This window comes from Amphiura filiformis, chromosome 6, assembly GCF_039555335.1.
Source record: "Amphiura filiformis chromosome 6, Afil_fr2py, whole genome shotgun sequence".
In the NCBI taxonomy this organism is placed as follows: Eukaryota; Metazoa; Echinodermata; class Ophiuroidea; order Amphilepidida; family Amphiuridae; genus Amphiura; species Amphiura filiformis.
In genome coordinates this window covers 57,692,538-57,719,050 of record NC_092633.1, presented here as the reverse complement: position 1 = coordinate 57,719,050, position 26,513 = coordinate 57,692,538, and the positions used below count along the sequence as shown (strand labels likewise).

Below are 26,513 nucleotides of genomic sequence, written 5' to 3'. Positions count from 1 at the left end.
TTTTTCACAGGTGGAGATCGAACCCGGGACCTAAAGCAACAGAAACAGGAATTCTAACCACTGAGCCACCAACTGCTCTAATCTAATCATACAAATAGATGGTGAAGAAACAGTATCCCTTTAACTTTCTATTGCGTTGTTATACTTTGACCAGTTCAACATTGAATGTTTTCACCCACCACCCAATATGCAAATAGATATCTTGAATTTATCAACACAATCGCAAATAGTATACTGTTTTATTGACACAGCACTACTGGAAAGTCCCCTCAACTCCAAATGTGAAACATCCAAGTACGCATTATTTGCTCAGTATATCGCGTAGGAGGGTAACATAAAACATAAATATATACAACTGGAACTTTGCGTGAACTGCCTTATCACTATAGAATGAGGGAACTCCGATTGAACTTTTGTATTTATAATTATAGCGACGTCGTTACGTTGATCTTTTTATTAGTTTGCTGAAATATCCCATGCCTAATATAATAGAAAATATTGATAAGAATAATATTTATATTAGACATAACATTTAATGTTCACCTTTTGAAGGAAACGTATAGGGAAACGAACCTCTCTTGGTGACCTTTTTATCATTCTCGGAAATTCAAAAATACTATACATTTATATCAAGTGTGGCCGACGTTGATGAGCTGATTCAAAGCCAGGGAGAGAGAACTTTATTTGAACTTGAACTTGCGTGTCGAGATTAGGACATAGTTGTGGTAAGATTTTCTGTTTATCCTCAAGCGTACACATAGCGATACGGACTTGTGGCTGTTTCTCGTATAAAGCCTTGTACAAGTGTAAATCAGCCACGCTTCAATTCACAAAGGGGACCCGCGATCGCCGGGAAATCGCTCTCCCTGTTTTTGCACTCTACATTCTCTCCACCAAGAGCGAAATGAAGTTATACCATTCAGGTGGGAAGGAAAGTATCAGACGGAACGACACGGCCGGCCTGAGGCTACCTGTCGTTTACCGGTGTTATGACCGATTGGAGATACCCCCATCAGCAAAACACCAATGCAGGGGAGCTATGCCATGTCACTTTAAAAGCTGTCTTAAACTGTGCTGACTTTCAGACTTTAATACGAAAGAAACTTCGCGAAAATAGAATATGTTAGACCATTTTGGATGAATTGGGGAGAAGGATTTTAGATATTTTAGAAGCCTGTTGATTAAGAACATACAATATGCAATATACGTCATTTTGATACCAAGAAAATCTTTTACTTGCTGGCATATTCTGACTATTAAAAACGAGAAAAACATTTAAAAACTGAACTGTTGACGGAAAAGTACAATAAATGGAACGATTGCGACCGCGACCATTGACGTAAAATAAAACGGAAGTCTTCGAAGAACCAGAAGAAAGGGGACTGACGATTTAGTGATGTACTGCTCGTGAAGAAATTATTTGATACCAGAAGGACATCCCTCGGGCCAGGTTCCACAAAAATACTGTGCAAACGTCGCAATCCGATCCCTTAAATTCTCAGTAGTATCATTTTGGCATATTGGACGATGCCCGTGAAGTCGTTGTATCCAAGTCATCTCTCAGAGATGTAGGTCAACCTTCTAGATAAATTCTTGATAATAGTGACAGGAAATATAGGGAAAATTTCAATTACATCATTAATTGAGTTTCGAATTTATATAGCACTATTATGATTTTTGTCCTCTTTTTCGTGTTTCTTGTATGATATAGATCAAACGTTACAGTGACCTGTTTCAACATATTGCTCTTGATTTAGTTTAATTTATGAACTTTATGTTGTCAAAAAAATAGGATATGAAACTTAAAACAGTTAAATCTTGGAGGAGGTCACAAAATTGAATTGCCTATTTTGTCAGTACAAGGAATATTGGGTTTTAGTTCCATCAAGGTCTGAGACATTTAGCTCTCTTTATTCTGTGTATAAATATCTAGATCAGTTCGATGGTCTTGATTTCCTAAAAGAATTGTCTAATTATATCACCACAACTTTTATTGCGATAAAATTTGTTGTTATTTATACAATTCATAACTGTGAATTGCAGTCAAAGATGGTTCGTTTTACATGCTTTATTCTCAGTGAGCCAAATGCAACGAAAGTCATTTTTTGTGGTCAGTGAATTTGCTGTGAGCAAGTTGATTGGCTGGGCAAGTTAACGCGCATGCGTTTTTGACTTCTTGAGGGTATTAAAAAGGGAACCTCGTGTGTTTTGCTTACATATCATCATAAAACCGTAACAGTGTGAACGGATGGTCATTCTTCTATATATTAATTCTACTAGTTGTGTTTTTAGTTTTAACTCAAACAACTTTATTGTTTTATATTGTTTCACAGATAGTCTAGTCTTCAACTTACCAAGATCAACCTTTGTATGAATGTGACACTGACTGTCCACTTATACCACCATGATTCAAATCATTCTTCCAACCATACTGGTAGTAATAATACTAGTTATTATAACGATACAAGTTATATATCCGAGACTATGGATGGAACTCAGTTTCATGATGGACAAAATTCAGACGAGTAGAAAAATCAAGAAATACAGCAAACAAGCTATTCCGACAACGGCAGTAGATCTGTTGGAAACACACGCCAGAAAGACACCAGATAAACCTTTCCTGGTCTACCGCGATGTGTCTCATACTTACAATGAGGTGAATAAGCGAGCAAATCGACTGGCTCATTTAGCACGGCAGAGCGGAATAAAGAGAGGAGATACGGTGGCTCTTCTGGTTAGGAACGAACCAGCATTTGTGGAGACTTTGTTTGGGATGGCTAAACTTGGCGTAACAAGTGCGCTTTTGAATTTCAATTTGAGATCCAAGTCGCTTCTACACTGCTTTGATGTCAGTCAAGCTAAAACACTCGTCATTGGTCCAGGTAAGTGACTGTCAGTTATACAATGCTTTTTAAGTTGCAGAAATATAATTTTTCACTTCACAGCCCCGGGAAGTCATAGACATGACAGGCATGAGTGTTAACAGGTATAGATTAATTTGAGTACCGGAATGCTGAGATTTCCATATTTAAAAAAAATTGTATTGTTTTAAATGTGCTCTTCCACTGAACTTTATAACTGAACTTTTAGTGAAAACTTGGATACGATTTTCTTTCTTAATAACGTCAAATATAAAGTCAAATTGGGATTAGTGAACTGCCACAAATCTCCTTTGTGGTCTAGACCAAATAATATTTTAGATATCCTGTGTATATTAGTAATGTAATATGAAAACCACTAAAGTGACAATTTGGTTAATCGAAAGGTTGACATACAGATTTGGCTACTGTATAAACCGCAGGTATTTGCCTTGTCAATATTTGAAAAGAAAAATATGGATATATGATATTACCTAATAGTATTTCGTAGTATAAATCAAAAGAAAAGTATCTATGGCATTTTCTTAAATAAATTGCTAAGCCACAAGTAGTGCATGTAGTATTACGGTCACTTTTGTAATTTACTGATCACATCCCACCAAATCTTCTTATTTGATTTTCGTATTAAGTACAAATTGATAAGTGTATGATGATATATTATAAAGAATGATCATATCACATGTAAAGTATTTTTGAATAGGGTGACTCAAAGTATGCTATATTTTGTATGAAGCAACATAATAAATTCAAGCTTCTTACGCAATAAGTGATATCTATATAAGAAAATGCAATTTAAGCTGAGAGGAAATAGGTGAGGAACTATATCGATAGAGGATAGAGCTGCAGAGGTACCTGCAGATTGATAATTGGGTAAATCCGATTCGATTGTCGTTATGGTCCCAGCGCAACTATTTAATTTTACTTAGTTCAGATAGGGCCCTCCATATAATGAAGCACCTCACGGGACATGCACCAACAACAACCTGCTGCATGTATTGCATTGAGTCTGCCTTAAAGGTGACGGATGCAAATCCTAACTGGCCAAAAACACTTCATATTGTCGTGTGGTGATAAATGTATAATATGAAGCCCAAGATGTAATATTATGGAACAAAACTTAGGGTATAAATGTGAATGCATTGTTTCAAATAAATTCAAAGAGCATTTGAAAAAAGACATAATGATTGAAAGTAGTATGTATTTTAGCTATACATTCAACATTGAATTGATTTAAAACTAGCCATGATATTTGGCATTCACGACCATGTATGACAGACATGGGAATACACATTCTCTTTGATAGGGTAAAGGTCACACAATGGTGTCATATATTAAATGTTTCCAAAGGAACGACGAGGCGTTAGATTGATACTTGAGCAATCCGTCACTTAAAAGGGCTATTATTAACGTTCGGTTATTTTATCATCTTTGAAGTAGTGAATCAAATGACATATTCGGTTCCCAAACGTGGTAGCTTTATTGAACTCGTAATGGCATTAGAGAATGCAAACTCAAAGTGTCGTTTTTAATCGTAATTTTGCCAGAACGTCAGAACAAGTATTATATGCATGATATAGCCTTTGTAGCACAAAATACATCCCTAAATGATTTCCTTTGATAGTGCGCACTAGAGAAGCTCACTTATAATTGGGAGGAATCCAAAGTAACTTGAACTGACGGGGAGTTATAGTCTTTGTTTTTTATTCTTTATTTTCAAATATTTCATCCTTCCGCCGCCATCTTCCCCATGAGTTGTGATGCGCACTAACGGTTTTGTGAACGTATTTCGACTTTGCTTGTTCTTATTGTTCAATGTTACCAATGAGATGCTGGTTCACTCCCCGATTGCACTAAGTTATTCATGACCTGATTCCGTTAGCCAATCAGGACTCCGCTTACGTATTCACTTGCATATAATTAGTAAAATACAAAGAGTGATACAAAAGAATTGCAACATAACCTCTAAATTATGCATTAATGTTGCACATTATGTAATACAATTGTTTTTGGAGTTGAAGTGTTGGCTACTTTAGCGTAATGTCAGTACCTGATACCAAAGTTTCTCAAAATCACAGTTGCAATATATAATATAGACCGGAATAATTCTGGTATACCCTGCGCACAAGTATAACCCTAACCACAACCCTAACCCTAACCCTAACCCTAACCCTAAAATACAGGGTGCGCAGGATAAACCAGAATTGTACCTTAAACACAGGGTGCGCATGAGGGTACACCAGAATTGTACAGATAGATCTATATTATATACATGCCCAACGCGCGCGTTTGTTGTTGTATAATCATAATTTAATAATCCACCATAGATGTAACAAATGTATCTTACTCATTTGCCTCCATCCCCGCATCCATCATCATGTGTTTACTAGTCCCCGCAAAAACATTTTGTTCACTACCGCTCCGCTACCAGACAACCAAAAGAGTCATTAACATCAGTTTGAGAGAAAGGTATTGTTACTTTTGAAGACCTGCAGAGTTTGAGAACAATGCGAATTGTTACTGACCTGCGTGATGTAGCCTATATTTTAAATATAATCATGGTATAGTAGTAAAAACAAGTCAAACTGGTTAAAAATAAGCACTTTGTGCAAGATATAAACTTACTTTAATTTTTTGATTTATTAATGTTCAAATCAGATCAAACAAGTAATAATATACACTATTTGACAAAAATAGAAATGTTTGAAAGTCGTGTGTATTGTAGCAAGATGAAATCACTGAATCGATAACAACAAATAGTAGTGCAGAGATACACATTTTCTGTGTGATAGGTTAAAGGTTCCACAATGGTGTCATTCATTAAATGTTACCAAAGGAACGGCGAGGCGTTACATTGATACGTGATCCCAGCAAACACAAAACGTTTTCGACATCATTCGCAAAAGGTTATAAAAGGTTGTCAGAAAACGTTTAAATGTCGGGTTATATAAAGGGTATATTAAGAGTATAAAACGTTTTCATAACCTTAAAAACATTTTTGATAATCTACTGCTCTGTAAACAAAAATGTTTTACAAAAACGTTTAAATGTCGGGTTATATAAAGGGTATAAAAACGTTTTAATAACATTCCAAAAACATTCTTGAAAACTTGATACAAAACATTCTAAACAGAATGTTATTTTGGGGTTGAAAAATATTTTGCGAAAAATGTTTGCACAAAATATTTTCAATAACGTTTTAAAAACGTTTTCATGACCTTTATATAACCCGACATTTAAATGTTATTAAAAGGTTTTGAAAAAACATTTTAAGAACATTTCTGTGTTTGCTGGGTTCAAATATTTTAACATAATGTTATTTAAGTATTGACACAATATTTGGCAAAAATGTTTGCAAAAATAGTTTACAATAACATTTTTGAAAACATTTAAAAATATTGTTGTAGTGTGTTTTCATACAAAACGTTTTAAAACGTTTTTACCTAAACCAAAAGCCAAAATATAACTTATTTAAAACGTTTTAAAAACGTTTTGTGTTTGCTGGGGAGCAATCCAATCACTTACGAGAGTTCACATTAACGTTCGGTTAAGTGACATCTTTGGTTCTCAAACTTGTCTCCAGGTGATGTTTTTATCACGTAAAGGAATAGAATGCAAACTGACTCAAAGTCATCGCAAAATCTGATAATTAGGTCAGAACGTCAGAACTTTCATTAAGAACATGAAGAATAAGGCTCAGAATCTGTAATAAATTACCGAGTTGCAAAACTTTTCGTGATAAAAACTCGAACGGTGGTGATGCAACTGCAAATTTCACTTTTGCAAACCTAATCATTCACCGAGTTACGCTGCATATTCACCTCATTTTATTTTTTTTTTTTCAATTTTAGTGATTAGTCTTAAAATTAACAAAAATACCTTTAAAAATATACAGGAATCTCAAAATAGTGAGCATCAGTTACTATGTCCGCCTAACAATTAAATCGCGTCAAACAAACGAAAAAATCTTGCGTCTTCGCGTTCAAAACTTTAGTGACACACTCGTCTCCCCTAGTTGAAATGCGCAATCGGTTCTGATTGCAACATGACCAATGATGAGATGATAATTTCAATACATTCAATTAGCCAATCAGGAGCTTATACGTATTGTATGCATTCAATATAATTATAAGGCGCAATTCAGCAAAATACAAAGTGTATTCTTTTAAATTTGAATGTAAATAGTGAAAAAAGGTCGTCTGTAGCAAACATTCTGTTGAGTGAAAATCAAACGGAAAGTCTGCCAAGACAAGTATTAAAAGAAATTACAAGTTTGACAACAAAATGCGTTTTGCGCGTTGATTATGCAAACGTGCTTCATAAAGCGTAATGAGAATTTGAATGTAAAGCATTCTGTAGAATGTTTTATAGTTGAGGAAAGTTTAATAATGTGTTTCAACTCTAGCTCTACGTATTCTTGATATGACAAAATACTATTAGTCTGATAGCGGGAAATAGCATCACATATTTCAAAAAGTGAAACCGTTCTTCTGAATATCCACTCGTACGTTCTATAGTAATCTGAAAATTTCCCCCTTTTCGAAGCAGCACCAAGCAATGCATGGACGATGAACTTTTTTCGGTGTTGCGAAAGCGTTTGACATGCCCAGGTGAACAGTATTTTGACTTGCCAAGTCTCCGAGTGTTAACATCAAAAGCATCAACCGAGCGTAAGTTACTCGCACCCAAGGCGGAACACGTGCGGAAAGTTTGCACCGCGTTTCAAGCAATTTCATGAATGAACAAACCGGAGTAATACAGTATGAGGTCAAGCAGCGGACAGAAATGGGCAAATTTGACAAGTATTATACAGGACACTGTTCTCAGAGTGTAAAAGAAACCTGGAAAGAAAACGTTGGTGATTCTTATCCAGGGACTTTCAGTACTGTACACAATATAGGTGTGATCAAGTGTATCGTACAAACTGGTGAGAAACTATCTGACATAGATTCTCATCAATATTTTCTTTCTTATCTTATCAACTATATCACATGTGAAATCGCAGGTCTGTATTATTTGATCTTGTAAACTGCCCGGTTGACGTACATTCGCTTCGTCAGGTGTTCCTTTCAGCTATACGGCTGCGTATGGTTCACAAAAAGGACAAAGCTCGTGTTAAACTGTTTTGATAACTAATCAACTTATAACGCAGTTCTTTTATTGTATACTTACTCTTAACAACTACCATTTTGATTTTTAACAAATAGGAAAAATATTAGTTATTACACATGTAAAATGCTTAAAATATATATCTAGGGCAATAAAATATTTTTAAAAAGCACATACAAAGAATATTTGGTCTAATCTTAATAAAGCGGAGGTTCCCACAGCTTTATAAGTCTAAGATTGCATATACCCTCACTTAAAGCTTTTTTAAACGACTAAGCTTCAGCGTGATGTTTAAGATTGCAATCTTGACAACAACATGACTCTCAGGGCATCAACTGTACGCACGCATGCAGCAAGACGAAGTCTATCAGCTTTATCTCATACATAACGACAAAGTATTAAAAAATATTTATTAAAAAAATCCTTAAAACGTTTCCTTTCTTCTTGAGAAATATTATAATCCCCTTTTAGGCTAAGTTCCTAAATATTTTCAAACATCTTATGGCACAATAGATTTTGTACATCTGTTCCAACCCGAAGGCGAAGTGACTGTTTAGAGCAAAACCAAGCGAAGAGATTAAGCGAATTATCTTTTCACGTCGCAATAATTTCCACATTTGGTCATAGATCCTCAAAACCTTGGGACAGTAAGAGAATTACGATAACTTCATGCAGAATGGACTACCCAAACTGCACGCCCCTACAGAGGAGTAACTTTTAAATAAAAGAAAAGAATGTATGAGTTTCCAAGCCTGCCTTCTGAAAACAACTAGAACTCTAGTTACCAATGTTACTTGAATAAAAATCCCTTTAAAAAGGGATGCGTCTGGTCCAGAGAGAAGATTGGGTGCGTTGTGGGCATGGAAACAGACCTGAAGAATCAGGAATCAAATACTAGTATAATTATGTACTCTCATGGCGTTTTATTAGTCGACATATAAAAATAAATGTAGTTGGTGGTAATTAAATATAAAAATGATAAGAAAGTTTTGACATCTTGACAATTATAGGGTATTAGAGATATAAGATGCACTTGAGTTATGTCTGAACAATTATAAAATGTGCAAATTGTATTTGTCTAACTGATTGTATACTGTTTGAATAGTTTAGTAAACTGTTTGAATAGTAATATGCTGGTGGAGCAGCGACAGGTGTTTTCTCTAATTTGATAGATACTTTTTGACACCATTGACCCCATATGACCTTTGACCAAGGATGACCTCTGATTGATGACCTCTGACCTTGGATGACAAGTAATTAATTAATTAATTAATTAATTAATTAATTAATTATAAATAAATTTAATTAATTAAGTAAGTAAGTAAAAAAGTAATTATTAATAATTAATTAATTAATTAATTAATTACTTGTAATTAATTAATTAATTAATTAATTAATTAATTAATTAATTAATTAATTAACTAATTAATTAATTAATTAATTAATTAATTAATTAATTAATTAAATTTATTTATTTATTTATTTACTGAAAACTCTTTCTTTCTCCATTTATTAAGGGTTAATATATTCAACCAATCCCTGTCACAAAATAGGGCCACAAAAATGGTTGTGTACTTGAGGACAACACAACAATATATTTTGGCCTAGTTTCATATCATCGCCAGTCTATTAATGGTAATATGAGCTCTTAGCTCATATGCATGTGTGGGATGGAGAAAGTTCACTGACATCGACCTAGGCCAGGTACGCTCTGCCGTCTCTGTCTCAGTATGTCAATTATCACTGTATGTATATCTTCAGCTGAGTTATAACAGATAATTTCTAGAATGTATCACTGGAACTCACTGGGGATTTAATTCCAACACTATATCAGCGTCAGGTCCCGTGGGACCAGACGCGAAAACCTTGGAAATGCAATTGAATGAATGAAAAATCACGGAATTGTCCTAAATGAGCCTCTCAAATTGAGGATTTCTGATGAACTATATTTAGTGGATGTTTTGCCTTTGGACACTTTAAGTCTGGATTTCCAAAAAGCATGACTGGACAAAAAGTCTGAAATCCCCAATGCCGCGCCCTAACACTAACCCTAACCTAAACAAGTAGGCATACACCTAAACCATAACCCTAATCATAAATCACCCGTAGTTATTAATGCTGTAATGTTTTTTCTTTCAATTTCCGATATCCTTTCACTGTTTTTCAAATACATGAGATGGTTTCGACACATTTGTTATAGACCATTTCTTACGACAACTTTCACTGTTATCTTTCGGCAAAAACTGCTATCATCGTCATCAGTTTCCTTTAGACGCTAATTTAAGACATTATCGTAGAATCTGAAGAAAATTTAATATTCACTCAAACGCCTTTCTAAACATTCATTCTAAGGACGTTTTGAGTAATCTCGATCTAATCGATAGCCCAATAATAATAGTTTTGAGGCCTCATTAATGTATTCGTTTTAATATCAGATGAATTTGCTCTATATCTTGTATGTTTGCATATTTCCATTTCAATTTTGATCTAATGAATAATTAATTTACAACACAGGTGAAGATCTGATGAACCAAGCCACTGAAATACTTGACGATTTGAAACTTCGCGGAATTCGAATCTGGGTGCTGGACTCAAAAGGTTTACCATTACCAGATGGAATGCAATCAATAGAAGATGCGATGAATAATAATCTCCCACCAGACAAAGAAGAACTGGATTCGAACCCGCCACGTAGTGTTCGTCAAGGCATGACACTCAAGGATCCTTTTGTGTACATTTACACATCGGGAACAACAGGTAAAACGACATTTATTATACTCGGTACATCTGTAACATTCATTTATCATCGAAACATTTATAATATTCAATCCGTTTTTTAATCTCTCGATATAGCGCTATAAGATCTTCCCAGCGAACTATTAATAGTATTATAGTATCACTTTCAAACCCCAGTATTGAAGCAATTAAATACATTAGAGAATGAATTTGGAGAAAACCTTCTGATAATTACAAACACTCGCTGAGCAGCAAGAACTTCCCTCTAAGCTTTTAATCCGATAAGCTGATTATCTATTTGTTTTCATGAATTGGAAGACATTCTTTGATGTATTTCTGAGCTCAATCATCTGAAATTACTGGAGCGTGAGCCACCCAGCCTGGTGGCTCAGCATAGTATTTTATTAACAGAAGGTTTTCTCCAAATTCGTTTCCTAATGTATACTCGGTACTTCTGTAACATTCATTTATCATCGAAACATTTATAATATTCAATCCATTTTTTAATCTCTCGATATAGCGCTATAAGATCTTCCCAGCGAACTATATTATAGTATCACTTTCAAACCCCTAATTCTAATCAGAAAGCAAATTTCCCGTTTCCGATGTCCTTTTGCCTGCAGATGCTAAAACTGAAATTATCGCCTGCTCAGCTAAACTTTATGTTGCAGCAAAGACATGGATGAGTTTATTATTGTCAGTTACTTATGTATATATGTTATTGTACAAATTGTTCAATAGGTCTTCCCAATGTAGTGATTCCCAGGCACTTGTGATTCCCAGGGTACAGACAGCTCGGAACTTACTACGATGTATTTGTCATTTCACTGCACTTACCCCAAAATAAAATGCCGTAATAGAGCGGGTAATATTTGCCTCCACCGATGATAATTCTTTTTGAACAGGGGACCTCTTCCACCAGAGTCAAAGACCTTAACCGCTGGTCCAGGCCGCTCTCTCATTTAGTTATTTTAGTAACATGTTCTGACGTTTTTAATATAAATCTTCCCAGCCATGTATCACCATTGTCAGGAAAATCATTCCCCGTTTCCAATATCCTTTTGTTTCATGCTGAAAAAAATTTTGCAGCAAAATTCCCATGGAAGACCTCTATTATCAGTGGCTTACTGTATTTTATTGTACATATTGTTTAGGTCTTCCAAAAGCCGGCAGGATGTCTCATTATAAAATGATGGCGAGTGGTGATCTTTTGAATTTCTTCAAGATGAATGCTGATGATGTTGTGTATGTCACACTGCCTCTTTATCACGTGTCTGCTCTTTTCTTCGGACTCAGCAATGTTCTTAATAAAGGTGAGTTTATCTATTATGTTTTCCTTAATATAATTTCTATAACTTTGAAAAGTTAAATTATGAACAAGAATGTGCTCAGCAACAAAGGTGTGTTTACTACGTTTTCCTTAATATAATTTCTATAACGTTTTTGCTAAATTTACCAGATTTGGCTCGCCAACCAATTGTTGTTGGCCCTCGGAACAGCTCTGAAATGTTCAGTAAACAGAGCAAAGCAAGGTTGTCTTTTTTTTTGGGGGGGCACCGACCATGATTTTTGGAGGGGGACACCAGGCCTGATTGGGGGGACAAGCCATTTTTCGGCAATTTTCATATGATGTGATTTTCTAAATTTTCAGATGATTGAGGGGGGGGGGGGGTGGCCTACACATTCGAGTATTTATTATTTTATAGTATGTGCTGGCCGTAAACGCTAGATTTCGCATGCAAATATGATTATTTTGTTTAGTAAATTATTGAAAAGGGAAAGAAAGAGCAAATAAACGAAAAGAAAGGTCGACTGGTTCTTTTATCGTGTTTCATGTAGCTTCATGTGCCAAGTTCTCACATTACGTCATGATAAGATACAAGTAAATAATAACTATCAACCTTTTTTTGACCACAATTTCACCTTTCTGTTCTTGTTAGGTATGCACTTATCTATTATTTGGAGTCACAAGGTGACTTCCTTCTTGTTTGACTAATGATAATTTGTATTTGCTTAATATAATACTAGACACGTATGATTATTTAATAAATTGTAATTGTTACGACGGGATCATAAAAAGGGGGAAAGTGGAAGAATATAAGGAAAAAAGCTAGGGAAGATAAAGAAAGAGCAAAGGAAATAAAAACAGAAATGAAGAAAAAGAAAGAAGGAAAGAGGAAAATAGAAAGAAATGAAAAAAAAAGAAAGGGAGGAAGACAAAGAAGGAAAGACGGGAGGAAAAATGGGCCTAATGGAAAGAAAGAAGGAGGGAGTCAGAGAAAGGAAATGAAAGAAGAGACAGAAAAGGTTAACATTTAACACGAAGAAAAGGCATACTTATGAACGCTTCATCATGTGTTTTATCATTTTGTAATAATTATTGACGATTTCCTAACGATTACAACTTTGCATCCTCAATAATTTGTATTTGACAGAATAAAATGTCAATTCTAACGGGGAAAATGAAAAGAAACATGTGATTAATTTAAGACTTGCGTGACAACATTTTTTGCCCTGTTTGTCATTGGTGTAATAAACATGATAAGTTGGAACCAGAGTTGAAACTTTGAAAATCATAAGATCACCCGGAAGCTATATAGCTAATAAAATCATGATAATGAGAACCTGTAAACACACAAAATGCAGAAATCAACAGATGCTTACTTGTATCCACTGAATGAAAATAAAACAAAACGAATAAACAAATAGACTGTAGTGAAAAGAATATAGAGAGTGCCATAATAACGAGTTTTAAAAGGGCATTTCGTGATCCACAGCCTCATCCCCCACTTTTTTCAAAAAAGTTGAGATTTTTATACCACTGGAAACCTCTGGCTACATAATGTTTATGTACAAAATATTTCTTGCAGATTGATTCGTTTAGCAAAGATATCGTGAAATTTGAATTTCGTTCTGGTATACCAGAACGAAATTACAACACATTTTCTATGGAGCAATGTAATACACATAATCATGCATAACTCGCAAACGCAAAATCGGAATCAACTGAAATTTTGGGAACAAGCTTTTTTCGTATAGATATCTACTGAAAATGTCATAAAAAGAGGATGCTAGGATGACGAAATACTCCTTTAATTGAGAAAGTGCATAAATTATGCAGGAAATACATGACACATATAATTGCAATCTTCTGAACATGTCCATGATGGCTTCCAAGTTAGACCCATTGGCATATAAACATTATTTCTTATAGGCCTAATTGGTGAAACTGTTAAGGCCCATGAAAGTCAATTCCGAGTTTATCGTCCCTTTTTTTCCCCAGGTTGGTGAGGTGACTTTTTCATTTTTCATTATTTCATCAGATTTCATTATTGACCTAAAATGCGTGTTGATTTAAAGCCACACTCATACATGTTATTTATAAACATGTTTTTATATGGGTAGGGACTAGAAAAGTTAGAAAAAGCCTGGTTTTGCTTCCAAGTTATGAAATTATATGTTTTACAAACAAAAATATATGTTTCCAATTGCTAAAAGTGGTGAAAACACTGATACTTTGAAAATAATGAATTATTTTGGCATTTTTGAAAATTTGACGCGGTTGTTTTTGGTTTCCAAAAAGTGACGCGGGCGGGGGACGATAAACTCGGAATCGACTTTCACGCGCCTAACCTACTTTTTATTTCGATATTGTCAAATATCAAAACTATTGTTATAATTAAAGTGATGTTCTTATATTTTTATACAAAGAGATTTGTTCCCGTGTAAGGTATACGTTTTCTTATTCTAGCAACCTTTGTCCGCCCAAAACGTTCTGTGTTTGTTGGAACAAGTATTGCATTGTATTCTAAAGATGAACAAAAACCATTGCTTATTTGTACATGTATTATACTTACAACAACAATGTATACGATATTAATTCAAAATCGCACTGTTGATCCTACAAACACAACAAACACAACTATAATTCACGATAATTTGGCTGATTCCATTCAGGTGTAAGTTGGGAAATGCATGGTAAACATTACAAATAACGCCAAACAATCAGGTTTGAAAAAATTAACTAAAAATAATAACACATAATTGTTTATTACTTATATTAGGTCTATGCACTTTTTAAAATACGAGTTGTAATGTTAAATGGGACACTTTGCAATTTTATATAAAAGACTCAATTAAGATTGCTCATTAGAACCATGAGCATGTACGAGCGTATGTATTGCGTGCGTCTTGAACATGTAGGTATTTTCTGCAACAGCTCAGCTTCCCAGTTATATAACACAATTTCTTTTTTCATCAACTGTTAACCTCCTTTTGTCTTAAGCTATTGTCAAATGTCCAAACTATTGTTTTAATTATAAAGAGATTTAAAGCTCATCCTAATTTGTTCCCGTGTAAGATGAAGACTGTAAGAGACAGGTAGGTCAGACACAAGATGTAGGGCACATCAATGATACGTGCGTGACTATCAAGTTCAATAACTTTCGGGTTAGCTGCCAAATTTCACCCCGATTCCAACTCGTTTTACACTATAAAATAGTTTTCTAGAACATTTTTTCTTCAATTATTGTCCTGTCACTTCGATAAGGAAAGACATTGCATTTTGTTATTAAACATTTTGGCTTTAAGTCCCAGCTTTTTATTATTATCAAACAAATAACTGATGAAGTGATCGTTGCTTCTTATTCATATTCGCCGTAGAAGTGATGATGTAACCATGGTAACAGGATTAACTACCATGATGTAAAAACAGTTTTTGAATATATCGCCCTGCACTACAAACAGCAACCATAGATTGAATACATACCGCTCTTTTCAAATCTTACAGGTGTGAGAGATCAGCATGATATAGTTCACTGCAGAGGTACCGCGTAAACGTACTAGTGCAGTGCGATATATTCAAAAATAGTTTTAACCTATTGCTATGGTAATTAATCTTGTTACATCATCGAATTAACCTCGGACTAATTCATATGATACCTACAACAATGTTATAATATCTATATTTAAAATTGTAATACTGAAAATCTAATTCATATGATACCTACAACAATGTTATAATATCTATATTTAAAATTGTAATGCTGAAAATCTAAAATCGAGACCCGAAAGTCACATGAAGAACGTGATCAGTTATAAACATTCCAAAGGTATAGCATAAATAAACGCCCTGTCGATAACAATGGCAGTAAAAAGTTTTATTAACAGAAATCATAAACGAAATGTTAAATCATGATATAAATAATTGCATGATTTGTCGACAACAATAGCAGTTATGTTTCATAAAATCACAACCATATAATCATAAATGACTACTAATGGATGAATGATTTGTTTAACGACAATATCAGCAAACGTTGGATAAATCTGATATTTATATCCAAAAGATTCTTAATCATAAATAAACACCAGAGAAGCTCAGAGAGTTCAAAAATTCAGAATACTGCGTCCGTGATATGTTTTGATATTGTCACTAATGCAATGCATGATATGAGACCTTGAACTTTTTTCTTCTAATATTCAATGTTTAAAACAGAATATCAATTACATCGTCAATTAGCAAAATGGAATAATTATGGTTATCAATTGTTATATAATCATGTTAATTTCAATTGATACACTGTGCAAAGTTATATCAGTTAAATATTTATGAATTTCAATTCGGTAATTGCCGGGAAGTTCCAATAGTTCCAATATGTATAAGTATACTCTTTGTATACCTGTACACGGGACCGGCAGCTTAACGTTCCCTCCGAAGGACGGAGTACTCTCATTTGCTCACTTCTAAACGTACAATGGCGAAAACAGAAGTGTGGGTTTAATCTATAGATATTGCCAATTAAATCCATATTTTTCCCCATGTCAAGACCCCGGCAAGTCGACACAGCCGGGAATCGAACCCGGGATGTCCGAAATGCGGGTATCATACCATTGCACCACGCGCCGGCGATCTCAAAATCATAAGGTTACTTGTCGGCCGGTGCTCTCCCGTATTAAAATCATACCGTATAGCCATTTCCCAAGTTTCCTTTTGTCAGAAAAAAAAATATCTTGCTACATGCATGTTCTTGTGAACGGACCTTCTTAATTGAATGCAATGAAAACGGATATAAAACAAACATAATATTGAGCTTGGACTACAAGCGATTTGATTAATTCGCGCACATATTCAAATGACATACGATCTGAGATAACAGTCTGAATTACCAAAGAACATGGACTTTTTCTCTTTAAACTTGCCATGACCATCCATGAGCCTATACATCAAGTCGGCAATCTTGTAAAGGGGCTGTCGTTGGGATTATCCCCTCAATGGCTCTCTAATTAGTTTTATATAGTTTTCTTACTAATAATAGGTCTAAAGTCTAAGTTCACGAGTTTACTGGGACAAGTTGCCCGTGTACTTTAGTCCTTTAATTTTGCTACTTAAAAATGGGTTCAATGAAAGTTCATCAAACAAAAATATTTTCATTCTACACATATAAATACAGTTATATATATTTATGCATGATATAATAGTGACTTGCATAATAGTCTTTATTTGAGATCTGATAAGTGGCACTAGACCAAGGCCAAAGTCGCTAAACATTTGATCGAAGTCGTGGAAATATTCAAATCTTATTCAAGTTAAAGGAGGATTTTGTGATCCTGCATCTTCTTTTTATGGCATTTTCAGTAGATATCCACGAAAAGCTTATTCCCAAAATTTCAGTTGATTCCGATTTTGCGTTTGCGAGTTATGCATGATTTAATATGTGTATTACCTGAGACGAATATACCTAAATAGTATTACACTGCACTGCTCCATAGGCCACTGTTGTAAACCAGAACGAAATTCAAATTTCACAATATCTTTGCTAAACGAATTAATATGCAAGACATTTTTGGTACATAAACATTAGAGGTTTCCAGTGATATAAAAATATCAACTTTTTTTGAGAAAAGTGGGGGGATGAGGCTGTGGATCACGAAATACCCTTTTAAGTTTATATAGTTCATTGTTTTGATCGGCAACTTCCCCGGCAACTTCCCAAATTGTAAACGTCTTTCCATCACACGCATTTACTGCAGTAGGCTAAAATATACAATAACAAAGCAATTTATTCGATGGGCATAATTCTACCATAATTTCATGTCGATCAGTCTTCAAGGACCCCTGTTCGTTCCATGATTTTTGCCGAATGATCGATTTTGTTCCGAATTAGTTCCTTACGACCATTCGTCAAAAATATCGGCGCACACAATCGTTGTCATCAGCAGCCACTTTGTCGTATATGACCCCTTACTTGCTTGGAGTATCGCGATTTTCCGAGTAATGGTCATAAAAAACGGTGTAGAGATACCCATGTTCCGGGTTCGATTCCATATTGAGTGAATACAGTGCAAAGTATAATTAAAACACCTATTTTGAACACTAGGTCAAAAATATATTTGTGTAAAAAATACAAAATTGTTTGCTAAAATATTATGTTGCTTTTATATTTTGCAGGTGCAACCATGGTCCTACGCTCCAAGTTTTCAGCCACACATTTCTGGGCAGATTGTCGGAAACATGACGTCACGATCGTGCTTTATATTGGGGAATTATTCCGATATCTCTTAGCCCGTGCAAAGGTGATTTATAAATTTAAATTAAATTTTTAAATAATTAGCATTTACAAATTTTAAGGTAATTTTAAATTCAAATAGAGCCCTATATTATCACTTTTATAAGTTACAGAAACTGATTTTTTAGCCATCGTTCTTGAATTTATACAGGAACCAGACGATGCCGACAATAAGGTTCGTTTAGCTGTCGGCAACGGATTAGGTGCCGACATTTGGCAGCAGGTCCAGTCACGATTTGGGATAACACAAATAGTTGAGACATACGAAGCAACGGAATCCAACTTTGGCATCATGAATCTGGACAACAAAGTCGGCTCTGTCGGATGTTGGGGACCACTTATGAGAGTAAGTATCATGCTACTAATTATTAAAAAGTACGGTAGCTGTTAAGAGAAATTCTGTTTTTCATATACAAATCTCAGCTATATCCGTACCCTAAACCTAACCTGCTTGTATACTGGTATAACACTGCGTAAAACATAATATTGGGGAAAATATTTTACCCAACATTAAACTTTAACCAAGTTTGGGTAAAAAAACAACCATGTGGGCTGTTCACCCAGCAGTTGGGTAAAATGGTAAAAATACCCAACTTGGGTTAAAAAAAAAAAAGTGCCATTTTACCCAACTGGGGCACCGGGTGAGCAACCCACATAGGTTGGTTGGGTAAAGTGTTTACCCAGTGTTGGTTAAAGTTAACCAACATTGAGAATGAAAGTGAATTTAACCAAATAATGTTTGGTGAAATTTAACTTGGGTTATATGTTTTATCCAACCCCATACTCCAGTCTAAATTTTGTCATGGATAACATGCCTACGACAAGAACGGATTCTAACTGTATCATTCTGATCAATTTGTGAACGTTTCTGTTGAAATAAAAATGGAAGAAACACTTTCGCAATTTTACAAACAATACTGCATTGATCATTACTTTTGTGCTATTTCACGGACTGAAGCAACACGCGCGATGAGCAAAAGACCATTTCAGTTTTACCGTGAAATTATTGTAAAATTCAAAACCCTTTTTACTTTAACTAATTTGCATTTTTTTTGCAGACATTTTGCCCAATTCAACTAGTTAAGTTTGATCATACTACAGCACAGCCAGTCAGAGACAAGAATGGCAGATGCATAGTGGTAGGACCAGGTATGTATAGACTCAAAGTTTGTCTTTTAAGACAAAATACCCACAAAATTTCAAAACTATTTTTGGTCATTATGATGCCCAAATCAAACATGACCAAATACTTTATGAAATAAACAGTAAAAAAAGCTTTCATTTACTATTTTAATTTTAAATATTGATTGTTTCATTCTTGAAATGTAAAGATTTTATAGAAGTACCTAATTTTCAATCTCTTCCGTGGATTCAAATGTCTATGTTGTTCAATATAATTATATGATACGATATAAAAATAAACTTTATAATTCAAGAACGGAGTGGTCTATCTATTGTCAAAATTTACACAAGTATGTGATAGCCTTTTATTCCTCAACCATGTCAACAACATCACCTATTTAATTCAGATGGTTCGGGCATTATTAATACCCAAAAATGAAAGTTTCCAATGGTGCAGTTCTTTCAGGGACACCCTGTATATAGTGCCAAGATATTTAAAGACATTACAGAAAATGAAAAAAAAAACATAATCAAAATTGTGTTTTCTTTTCAGTATGTCTTAAAACATCTTGGCACAATATACAGTGTACAGTTCTTTCAGGGACACCCTACATAAAGTGCCAAGATATTTAAAGACATTACTGAAAACGAAAAAAACATATTCAGAATTTTTTTTTTCCTTTTCAGTTCTGTCTTCAAATATCATGGCACAATATTTAGGGTGCTGTTATTTCAAGAAGACCCTGTATATTATTCTGCTAAGACTTTTAAGGACAGTGAATAAACCCCATTATATTCAAACTATGATTACTTTTTTTAGTAATGTCTATTAATGTTATATATTAGGGTGCATCTATAGCCCCCCTATTTTTAAAATGTTAATCCTGAATTTTGTCCATAGCATAAATGTGTTCCACTATCAAAATAAATACCTCACACAAAATTTCATCAAAATCGGACCTCGTCCTATGGGGCCACCGGCCATCAGAACATTTATATTAAGCTATACCACAATTTCATAAGGCAGCTATTTTGATTCATATACTTTGTGTGGTTTATTATGGCTGCCGTATTCTCAATACCGCTAAGTGCATCAATTTAGAGATATTTTAGACCATTTCCAAAGCATTTGCATATTTTTTGTAAATGGCAGCTATGTTTGCAGTCTTGATTGCTGTATCAAGTAATAGCTGCCTTATGTAAAAGAGTTTTAGAATCCTAAAATGCTATTTTCAGCACTTACTATTACATTCATTAAGAAGTTCAGTACTTCTTGAGGCGTCTGGTTTTAATCATTTGCGCTTTCAGATATGTGTTTGTTCTTGCGGCTTAGTTCAACAACTTGTAGTGTATTTTGGTAGTGCTTTTCCATTCTTGCTGCATCCGAGAAGTCCGCACTAAGCTTTACACCGCGTTCTGCACAGTCGTTGATAACATTGATGGCTCCAATGTTGGCAAAGGATTCTTGATATGTTGGAGAATTTGACCATGTATCAACATCTTCAGTGAGAAAGTCGGTATTTATTTGCAGGATGTGGACAGTGGGCAGGGGTAGTGCTAGGTTGCTTTTTGGGGTCCCGGACCCACCAAAATAGAGTTCGGACCCCCTGTTTTTAAATTTTCTGTAAGTTCAGGGGTCCCTGCAGACCCCCAGTTTTTCAATCTAGCGCTATTGCAGACATATTATTTATGCTGCATTTGTGCGACTCGGACTCGCCAAACTCTACTCCGGACCCCCTACTTGTTAATTTACTGCAAGTTCGGGGGTCCCTGCGGACACTGGAGTGTTTAGTTCTAGCGCTACCCCTGACAGTGGGTAGTGAGCCATGAGTCCTCATTGACCAAGTCTCCAAGAGATGATGGAGCCTCTTCTTAGACTGTGCTATAAGATGTCTACTGCAGGGTTAACTGCAAGGAGTTTATCAGCAAGTGCACGTCTCTCATCTGTCACTGTGGGCACTATATCACTAAACAGTGCAAGGGGCACCATCTCTCCTGTCAAAACATACCATAGGTATTAACGCTTCAAAGCTTTAATTGCACTTGAAGAAATGGCTGGATTCACAGACAGCCTCATACATACATGAGCAACTTGTGCAACAGATTGAGGTCATGTCATGGGCAGCAGCAGCTGAAGTGCAGGTCAACCACCACGAATTGTAGATCAAAGTGGCGAAAGGTAACGAAGTCTCTCACTTGATGGGCGGCTGTTACGGTACCTTATGGCAGCTGTGAAATCTGGGCTTCAAGCAAACAGATCTTTATTGAGTAAAGTAGCTTTGCCATCCACCTGGCTTTTTGGAGCTCCAGGTTGCTTGAATTTAGCTGACATTACTGCATCATCGCTTCCTAAGAAGAGGATACACAGCTTGACAAACTCAAGATAATCATCTCTCCGCTCTGAATGTCATTTATATGTTTATTGTTGACCTTTGACCTTATTTGGTTGACCTTTGACCTTTGTTGACATTGAACTCTGTTGACCTTTGACCCTCATCTGAATATCCAAGAAACAAATCCCACAGCAGAGTATTAAAGTTAAGTTTCATATGGCCCTCTTCTTTCCATTTATACATTACATGCATTATATATGATATTAGTGTGTTTTTAGAGTGCAAAGTTCACTTTACTACACGTTTCAATGGACAAGCCCATTTTCGGACTTCAAGCCTGTGGTGGCCCCATAAGACAAACTCCGAATTAAATAAAATTTGGTAGGGATTAGTTTTGGGACAAGTGGAACATGTTAAGGCTATGGACAAAAATAATGCAAACTATGGGGGCTATAGATGCACCCTATTATATATACAGTGTGCTGTTCTTTTAGGGACACCCTGTATATTGTGATCAGACATTTAAAGGCATTGTAATGCATTTCTGAATATATGATTGAATATGGTCATTTTCACGGTAAAGGGTGTAACTTTGGATTTTTAACATTTTAATCCGTAGTGTTCTAATAAAGCCACAGAATTCCATGATTTTTGGCCACATAAGTCATCTAGTTAGCAGCTACCTTGGGTAGCATAATCAGCTTTGGGAGTTACTGCGTTCAGTTTTAGCAGGCTTAAATGTACTTAATATTGCCATTTTGAAAAACTATAAAAACAGTAACATTTTTTGTAAAACCCTGTGTTTTCTTCAGTTAGTTCATGGATAATTTTTCTTATCCTGAAAGTACAGTCATATGTTCAGTAAACACTGCCACATTAGATTTAATTGTGAACAGCCCTGTATTTTGAGAACCAGACTTCGATATTTGTCGCTTGAGGCTTCATTTTCCGTTAACAATTGTTAACAAACTTTGTGGGTGTAGCTTTGGTTCATAATTCTTGGTTATTTCTTCACTTCTTCTTGATTCATAACAGTTGTTATCTTAACTTGAAATGGGTAACAAAAATTAGTCGATTTGCAAGCTTTTAAAATTTTTATAAAATCTTGACTTCAAAGAGCCGTTTTTCCGTTAACTTTTTTTAAGCCTCCGAAACAAACTGTTCAGCAAGCTTGTGCAAATATAAATAAAAGAGCTCATCCAATCTATTTATCAAATGTAGCAAAGTAGATCCTCAAGTCACATGTTTTTAAATCGTGGAGATATATATCACCGTTTGAAAATGGGACCCAATACAAACTTTCCGTTAACAATTGAAGCCTCCGAAACAAATGAAGCCTCCGAAACAACAATAAGATTAATTATCATCTATGCATATCTAAATTGGTGTGTTTCATACTGATATCTGCATTGTTATTATTACTTGATATGTGCAGAATGTCATAAATTAAAAAAATTTTTGACATTATGGTTAATGTTTGAAAAATATACTGATATCCAAAAAAGCCCGTTTGGAGGCTTCACATGCAAAAACACCATACTTAACAAATGGGTGAAAAAATTAACATGTGATAAATCTACAATATCTGCCACATAGAATCATTGATTCAATATACACAAGAAAATAACAGCTTAGATGATCCCAACACTGTTGTTTTCAAAAAACTACTTCTGCAATGTTTAACAATTGTTAACATGAAGCCTCGAAACAAAAAAAAATGACTTGCTGTGATAATTTAATTTTGTCACAACTGAAATTCAATACTTAGAAGCAAAGCATGAAAATTGGTAATTGTGATATTTTTACCTATTTGTTTATGTCAACTTGTAGTGGTTAAGCCAAATATTTTACTTTTATGATCACCTGTGTTGTTAACTGAAGCCTCCGAAACACAAATCGCTTGAATTGCCAATTCTAAAAATAACTCCAATTTCTGTGAAACTTGGCTGGGAGGTTCCTTTCATCAAGTAGTATTTGTACATGAAGTTAGACATTCAAATTATTTTAGGAACCCAATTAAAACTTAAAAATATGTTTAAGGTTTGGAAATTTCCATTGTATGAAACCTTTCTACGCATCAAAGTTCGGAAGAGCGACTACAAGGATAGGAGTACATGTTTTGAAGGTCGACGTATAACTGAAGAATTACTTTGGAATGGGATTTCACATGTATTCCAGCTTTCATGTCATAATTTTCTGAGGTTATGTAAAATACATTTTTCTTAGATTTTAACCAAAATGTTATGGAAATGTCAAATTTTTTATTAGAAATCAAAAGGTTTAAGCCTTGAAACATTATTTTACTGGAATTTAAGTTGCTTCTATGCATGATTTCAGTAAACAGAAACATATTTAAGTGGTTTGAAATTTTGACCCAAAAAATCAAAAGTTACACCCTTTACTGTGAAAATGACCATATGTGAACCTTTTCCTTCCTACTTTTAGGTGAACTTGGACTTTTGATATGCCCAGTTAACAAGACATTCCCTCTAGAAGGCTACGTTGGCAAGAAGGAACTGACTCAAAAGAAGATGGTATTCAATGTATTACGAGATGGCGATGCCTATTTCAACACAGGGGATGTATTCACACAGGACAAAAAACACTACTTATTTTTCAAAGACCGTCTTGGAGATACATTTAGGTGAGATTTCTATTACAATACCTTATTTTTGAGGAACTTAAAGGCAAATTCAAGATAATGTCCATGTGTTGCTTTACCAAAGCTACAATCAGCCCAGAGCTGCCAGGATTGTTTTTCTGGATGGGAGCATTGAGAGGACGCACCAACAAATGACTCCAGCCAATTGTGGTTTAAATAGTCCACCGCTTATTTGAGCTTGATGCGGCTTTATTTTCTAAAAGTATAGTCAAAATTTGCATGTTTTCAGCTAAGTTGCTTCCGACATGTGTCTTCATGAAGAAATCTGAGAAAAAGTCAAAATTATTAATTTCAGAAACAAAGTTATGGCGCAAATTTGTCCATGTTTGAAAATTGAGTGATTTTCTTCAGGGGGTACAGAATGGTAGTAATTCTTATGGGCAATTATATTACGCTTGCTAATCTACATTTATACTAAATCAGAGGCCAATATTCAGCTCAAGGTCCAGAAAAGAGTTCCTAGTAGAGGTTTTCTGAATTAATGGCATCAGTGAAGATTAGTGGAACTTGTAACATATCTCCATATTTGCCTTGCAGGTGGAAAGGTGAAAATGTTGCAACAACAGAGGTAGCCAAAGTATTGAATGAAATAGAAGGTGTGATAGAAACAAGTGTCTATGGAGTGTCTGTTGAAGGTAAGGCAATATGATGAATACATTGTACTTAGTGTTATATGTTGGGATCCCTTTCTTTGATAAGTCAAAACTCCTCCATCCAAAAACTCCTCTTAACTCTATTCTGTGATTTTCTAAGTTTATGACGCTTTCGATTAAAGACCCTTTATTTCGTAACATGATTGAAGGCTTGCCTCTTTTCATTTTGAAAAGACATCTCAAACACACCTTTTTTGACACAATATTCTCATAATGTCCTATATTTTAAACATGTTAGCCAGTTTCATCTCAAAGACCCTAATACTTCTTGCATGCCTAGTGTCCCTCAGGGAACAAAACAAAGGATTGATGAAGCGCTATCAGTATCAACAATTAAGTAGTTTTGTTTCATAGATGACCCTTCCATCCTCGTCTGTAATCGGAGGAGGGTAAAATGATATCAATGTTTTTTAAAGAGTATTGGAGAAACATAAACAACGTTTTGATCCCCCTCCCTAATGAAAGTAGTTTCATTCACAGGACTTGATCTATCATTTGGTATGGTCCCTAAAGCCTGAGTGCTGTTGCCAGATAATCTTTAATTTAGAGGTTTGTTTTTTTAAAGCCCAAAGCCCTCCCCATATACCAACATGGTTACCAAATGCATTATTTCACAGGTTCTGGGCTTAGTAATGTGTCTTTTACTGAGGTGACTTGGGATGGGTACAGAAAAACTTTGTTTTAAACGCATTTCAATATTTTTACCATGAACTTTCATTTATCATTCAGGAAACTACGGAAAAGCTGGTATGGCGGCTCTGATTCTGCAACCAGATGTCAAATTTGACCCAGTCTCTGTATTCAAGCATGTGACCAACACGTTACCCAACTATGCATGTCCTCGATTCATCAGGCTTCCTGAGATGTTGGAACACACCGCCACATTCAAACAGAAGAAAATACAACTGAAACAAGAAGGATTTGATCCTGAAATTATTACAGATCCGGTGTTCTTTTATCATTCTGTTGAGAGGAAATATGTTCCTCTGGATAAGGAGATGTACACAAACATTATGAAGGGTGTCCTCAGAGTCTAGCATGCATTCAAGTAATGCACAAACATTATGAAGGGTTTAATGCAGTTTTGAGTTGAACATAGAACTGGCTCAGTTTGCAGACTATGACGCCCTCAAATGGTGCGAGAGAAGCGGGCTACCATGAAGCAGATAGCGAGAGTGTCAATAGACTATGTGGTGTAAATTGAACCTCAAATGGTGCGAAAGAAGCGGGCTACCATGAAGCAGATAGCGAGAGTGTCAATATACTATGTGGTGTAAATTGAACGTGGTGTAAATTGAACATGCCGTCACTGCTCAGCAGATGACCCTTATGCCTATAGCCTTCAATTTTGAGGAAATCTTAGATCATGTAGAATGAGATACGAAATGTGATGGTTTCGACATTGCAACCTCCAACACCCTCTTTACCGCTTTATTCATAAGCGCGATCTCATA

General features: G+C 35.1%; 1 protein-coding gene across 2 annotated transcripts in view; it reads left to right on the top strand.

Moving 5' to 3' along the window:
• The window catches only part of LOC140155707 (long-chain fatty acid transport protein 6-like), a 49,925-nt gene extending 23,829 nt beyond the window's left edge, over positions 1 to 26,096 (top strand). The window contains exons 2-10 of one of the 2 annotated variants that reach the window (XM_072178642.1): positions 2,334 to 2,882; positions 10,500 to 10,742; positions 11,876 to 12,034; positions 18,172 to 18,296; positions 18,441 to 18,635; positions 19,348 to 19,438; positions 24,190 to 24,388; positions 24,944 to 25,041; positions 25,789 to 26,096. In XM_072178642.1, the coding sequence (XP_072034743.1) occupies positions 2,405 to 2,882; positions 10,500 to 10,742; positions 11,876 to 12,034; positions 18,172 to 18,296; positions 18,441 to 18,635; positions 19,348 to 19,438; positions 24,190 to 24,388; positions 24,944 to 25,041; positions 25,789 to 26,096 (1,896 nt within the window). In that variant the 5' untranslated portion in view covers positions 2,334 to 2,404. Of the gene's footprint in view, positions 1 to 2,260; positions 2,883 to 10,499; positions 10,743 to 11,875; positions 12,035 to 18,171; positions 18,297 to 18,440; positions 18,636 to 19,347; positions 19,439 to 24,189; positions 24,389 to 24,943; positions 25,042 to 25,788 lie in introns of those variants that run through there. The other variant, XM_072178641.1, reaches the window with a different exon arrangement.
• The last annotated feature ends 417 nt before the right edge of the window (positions 26,097 to 26,513 follow it).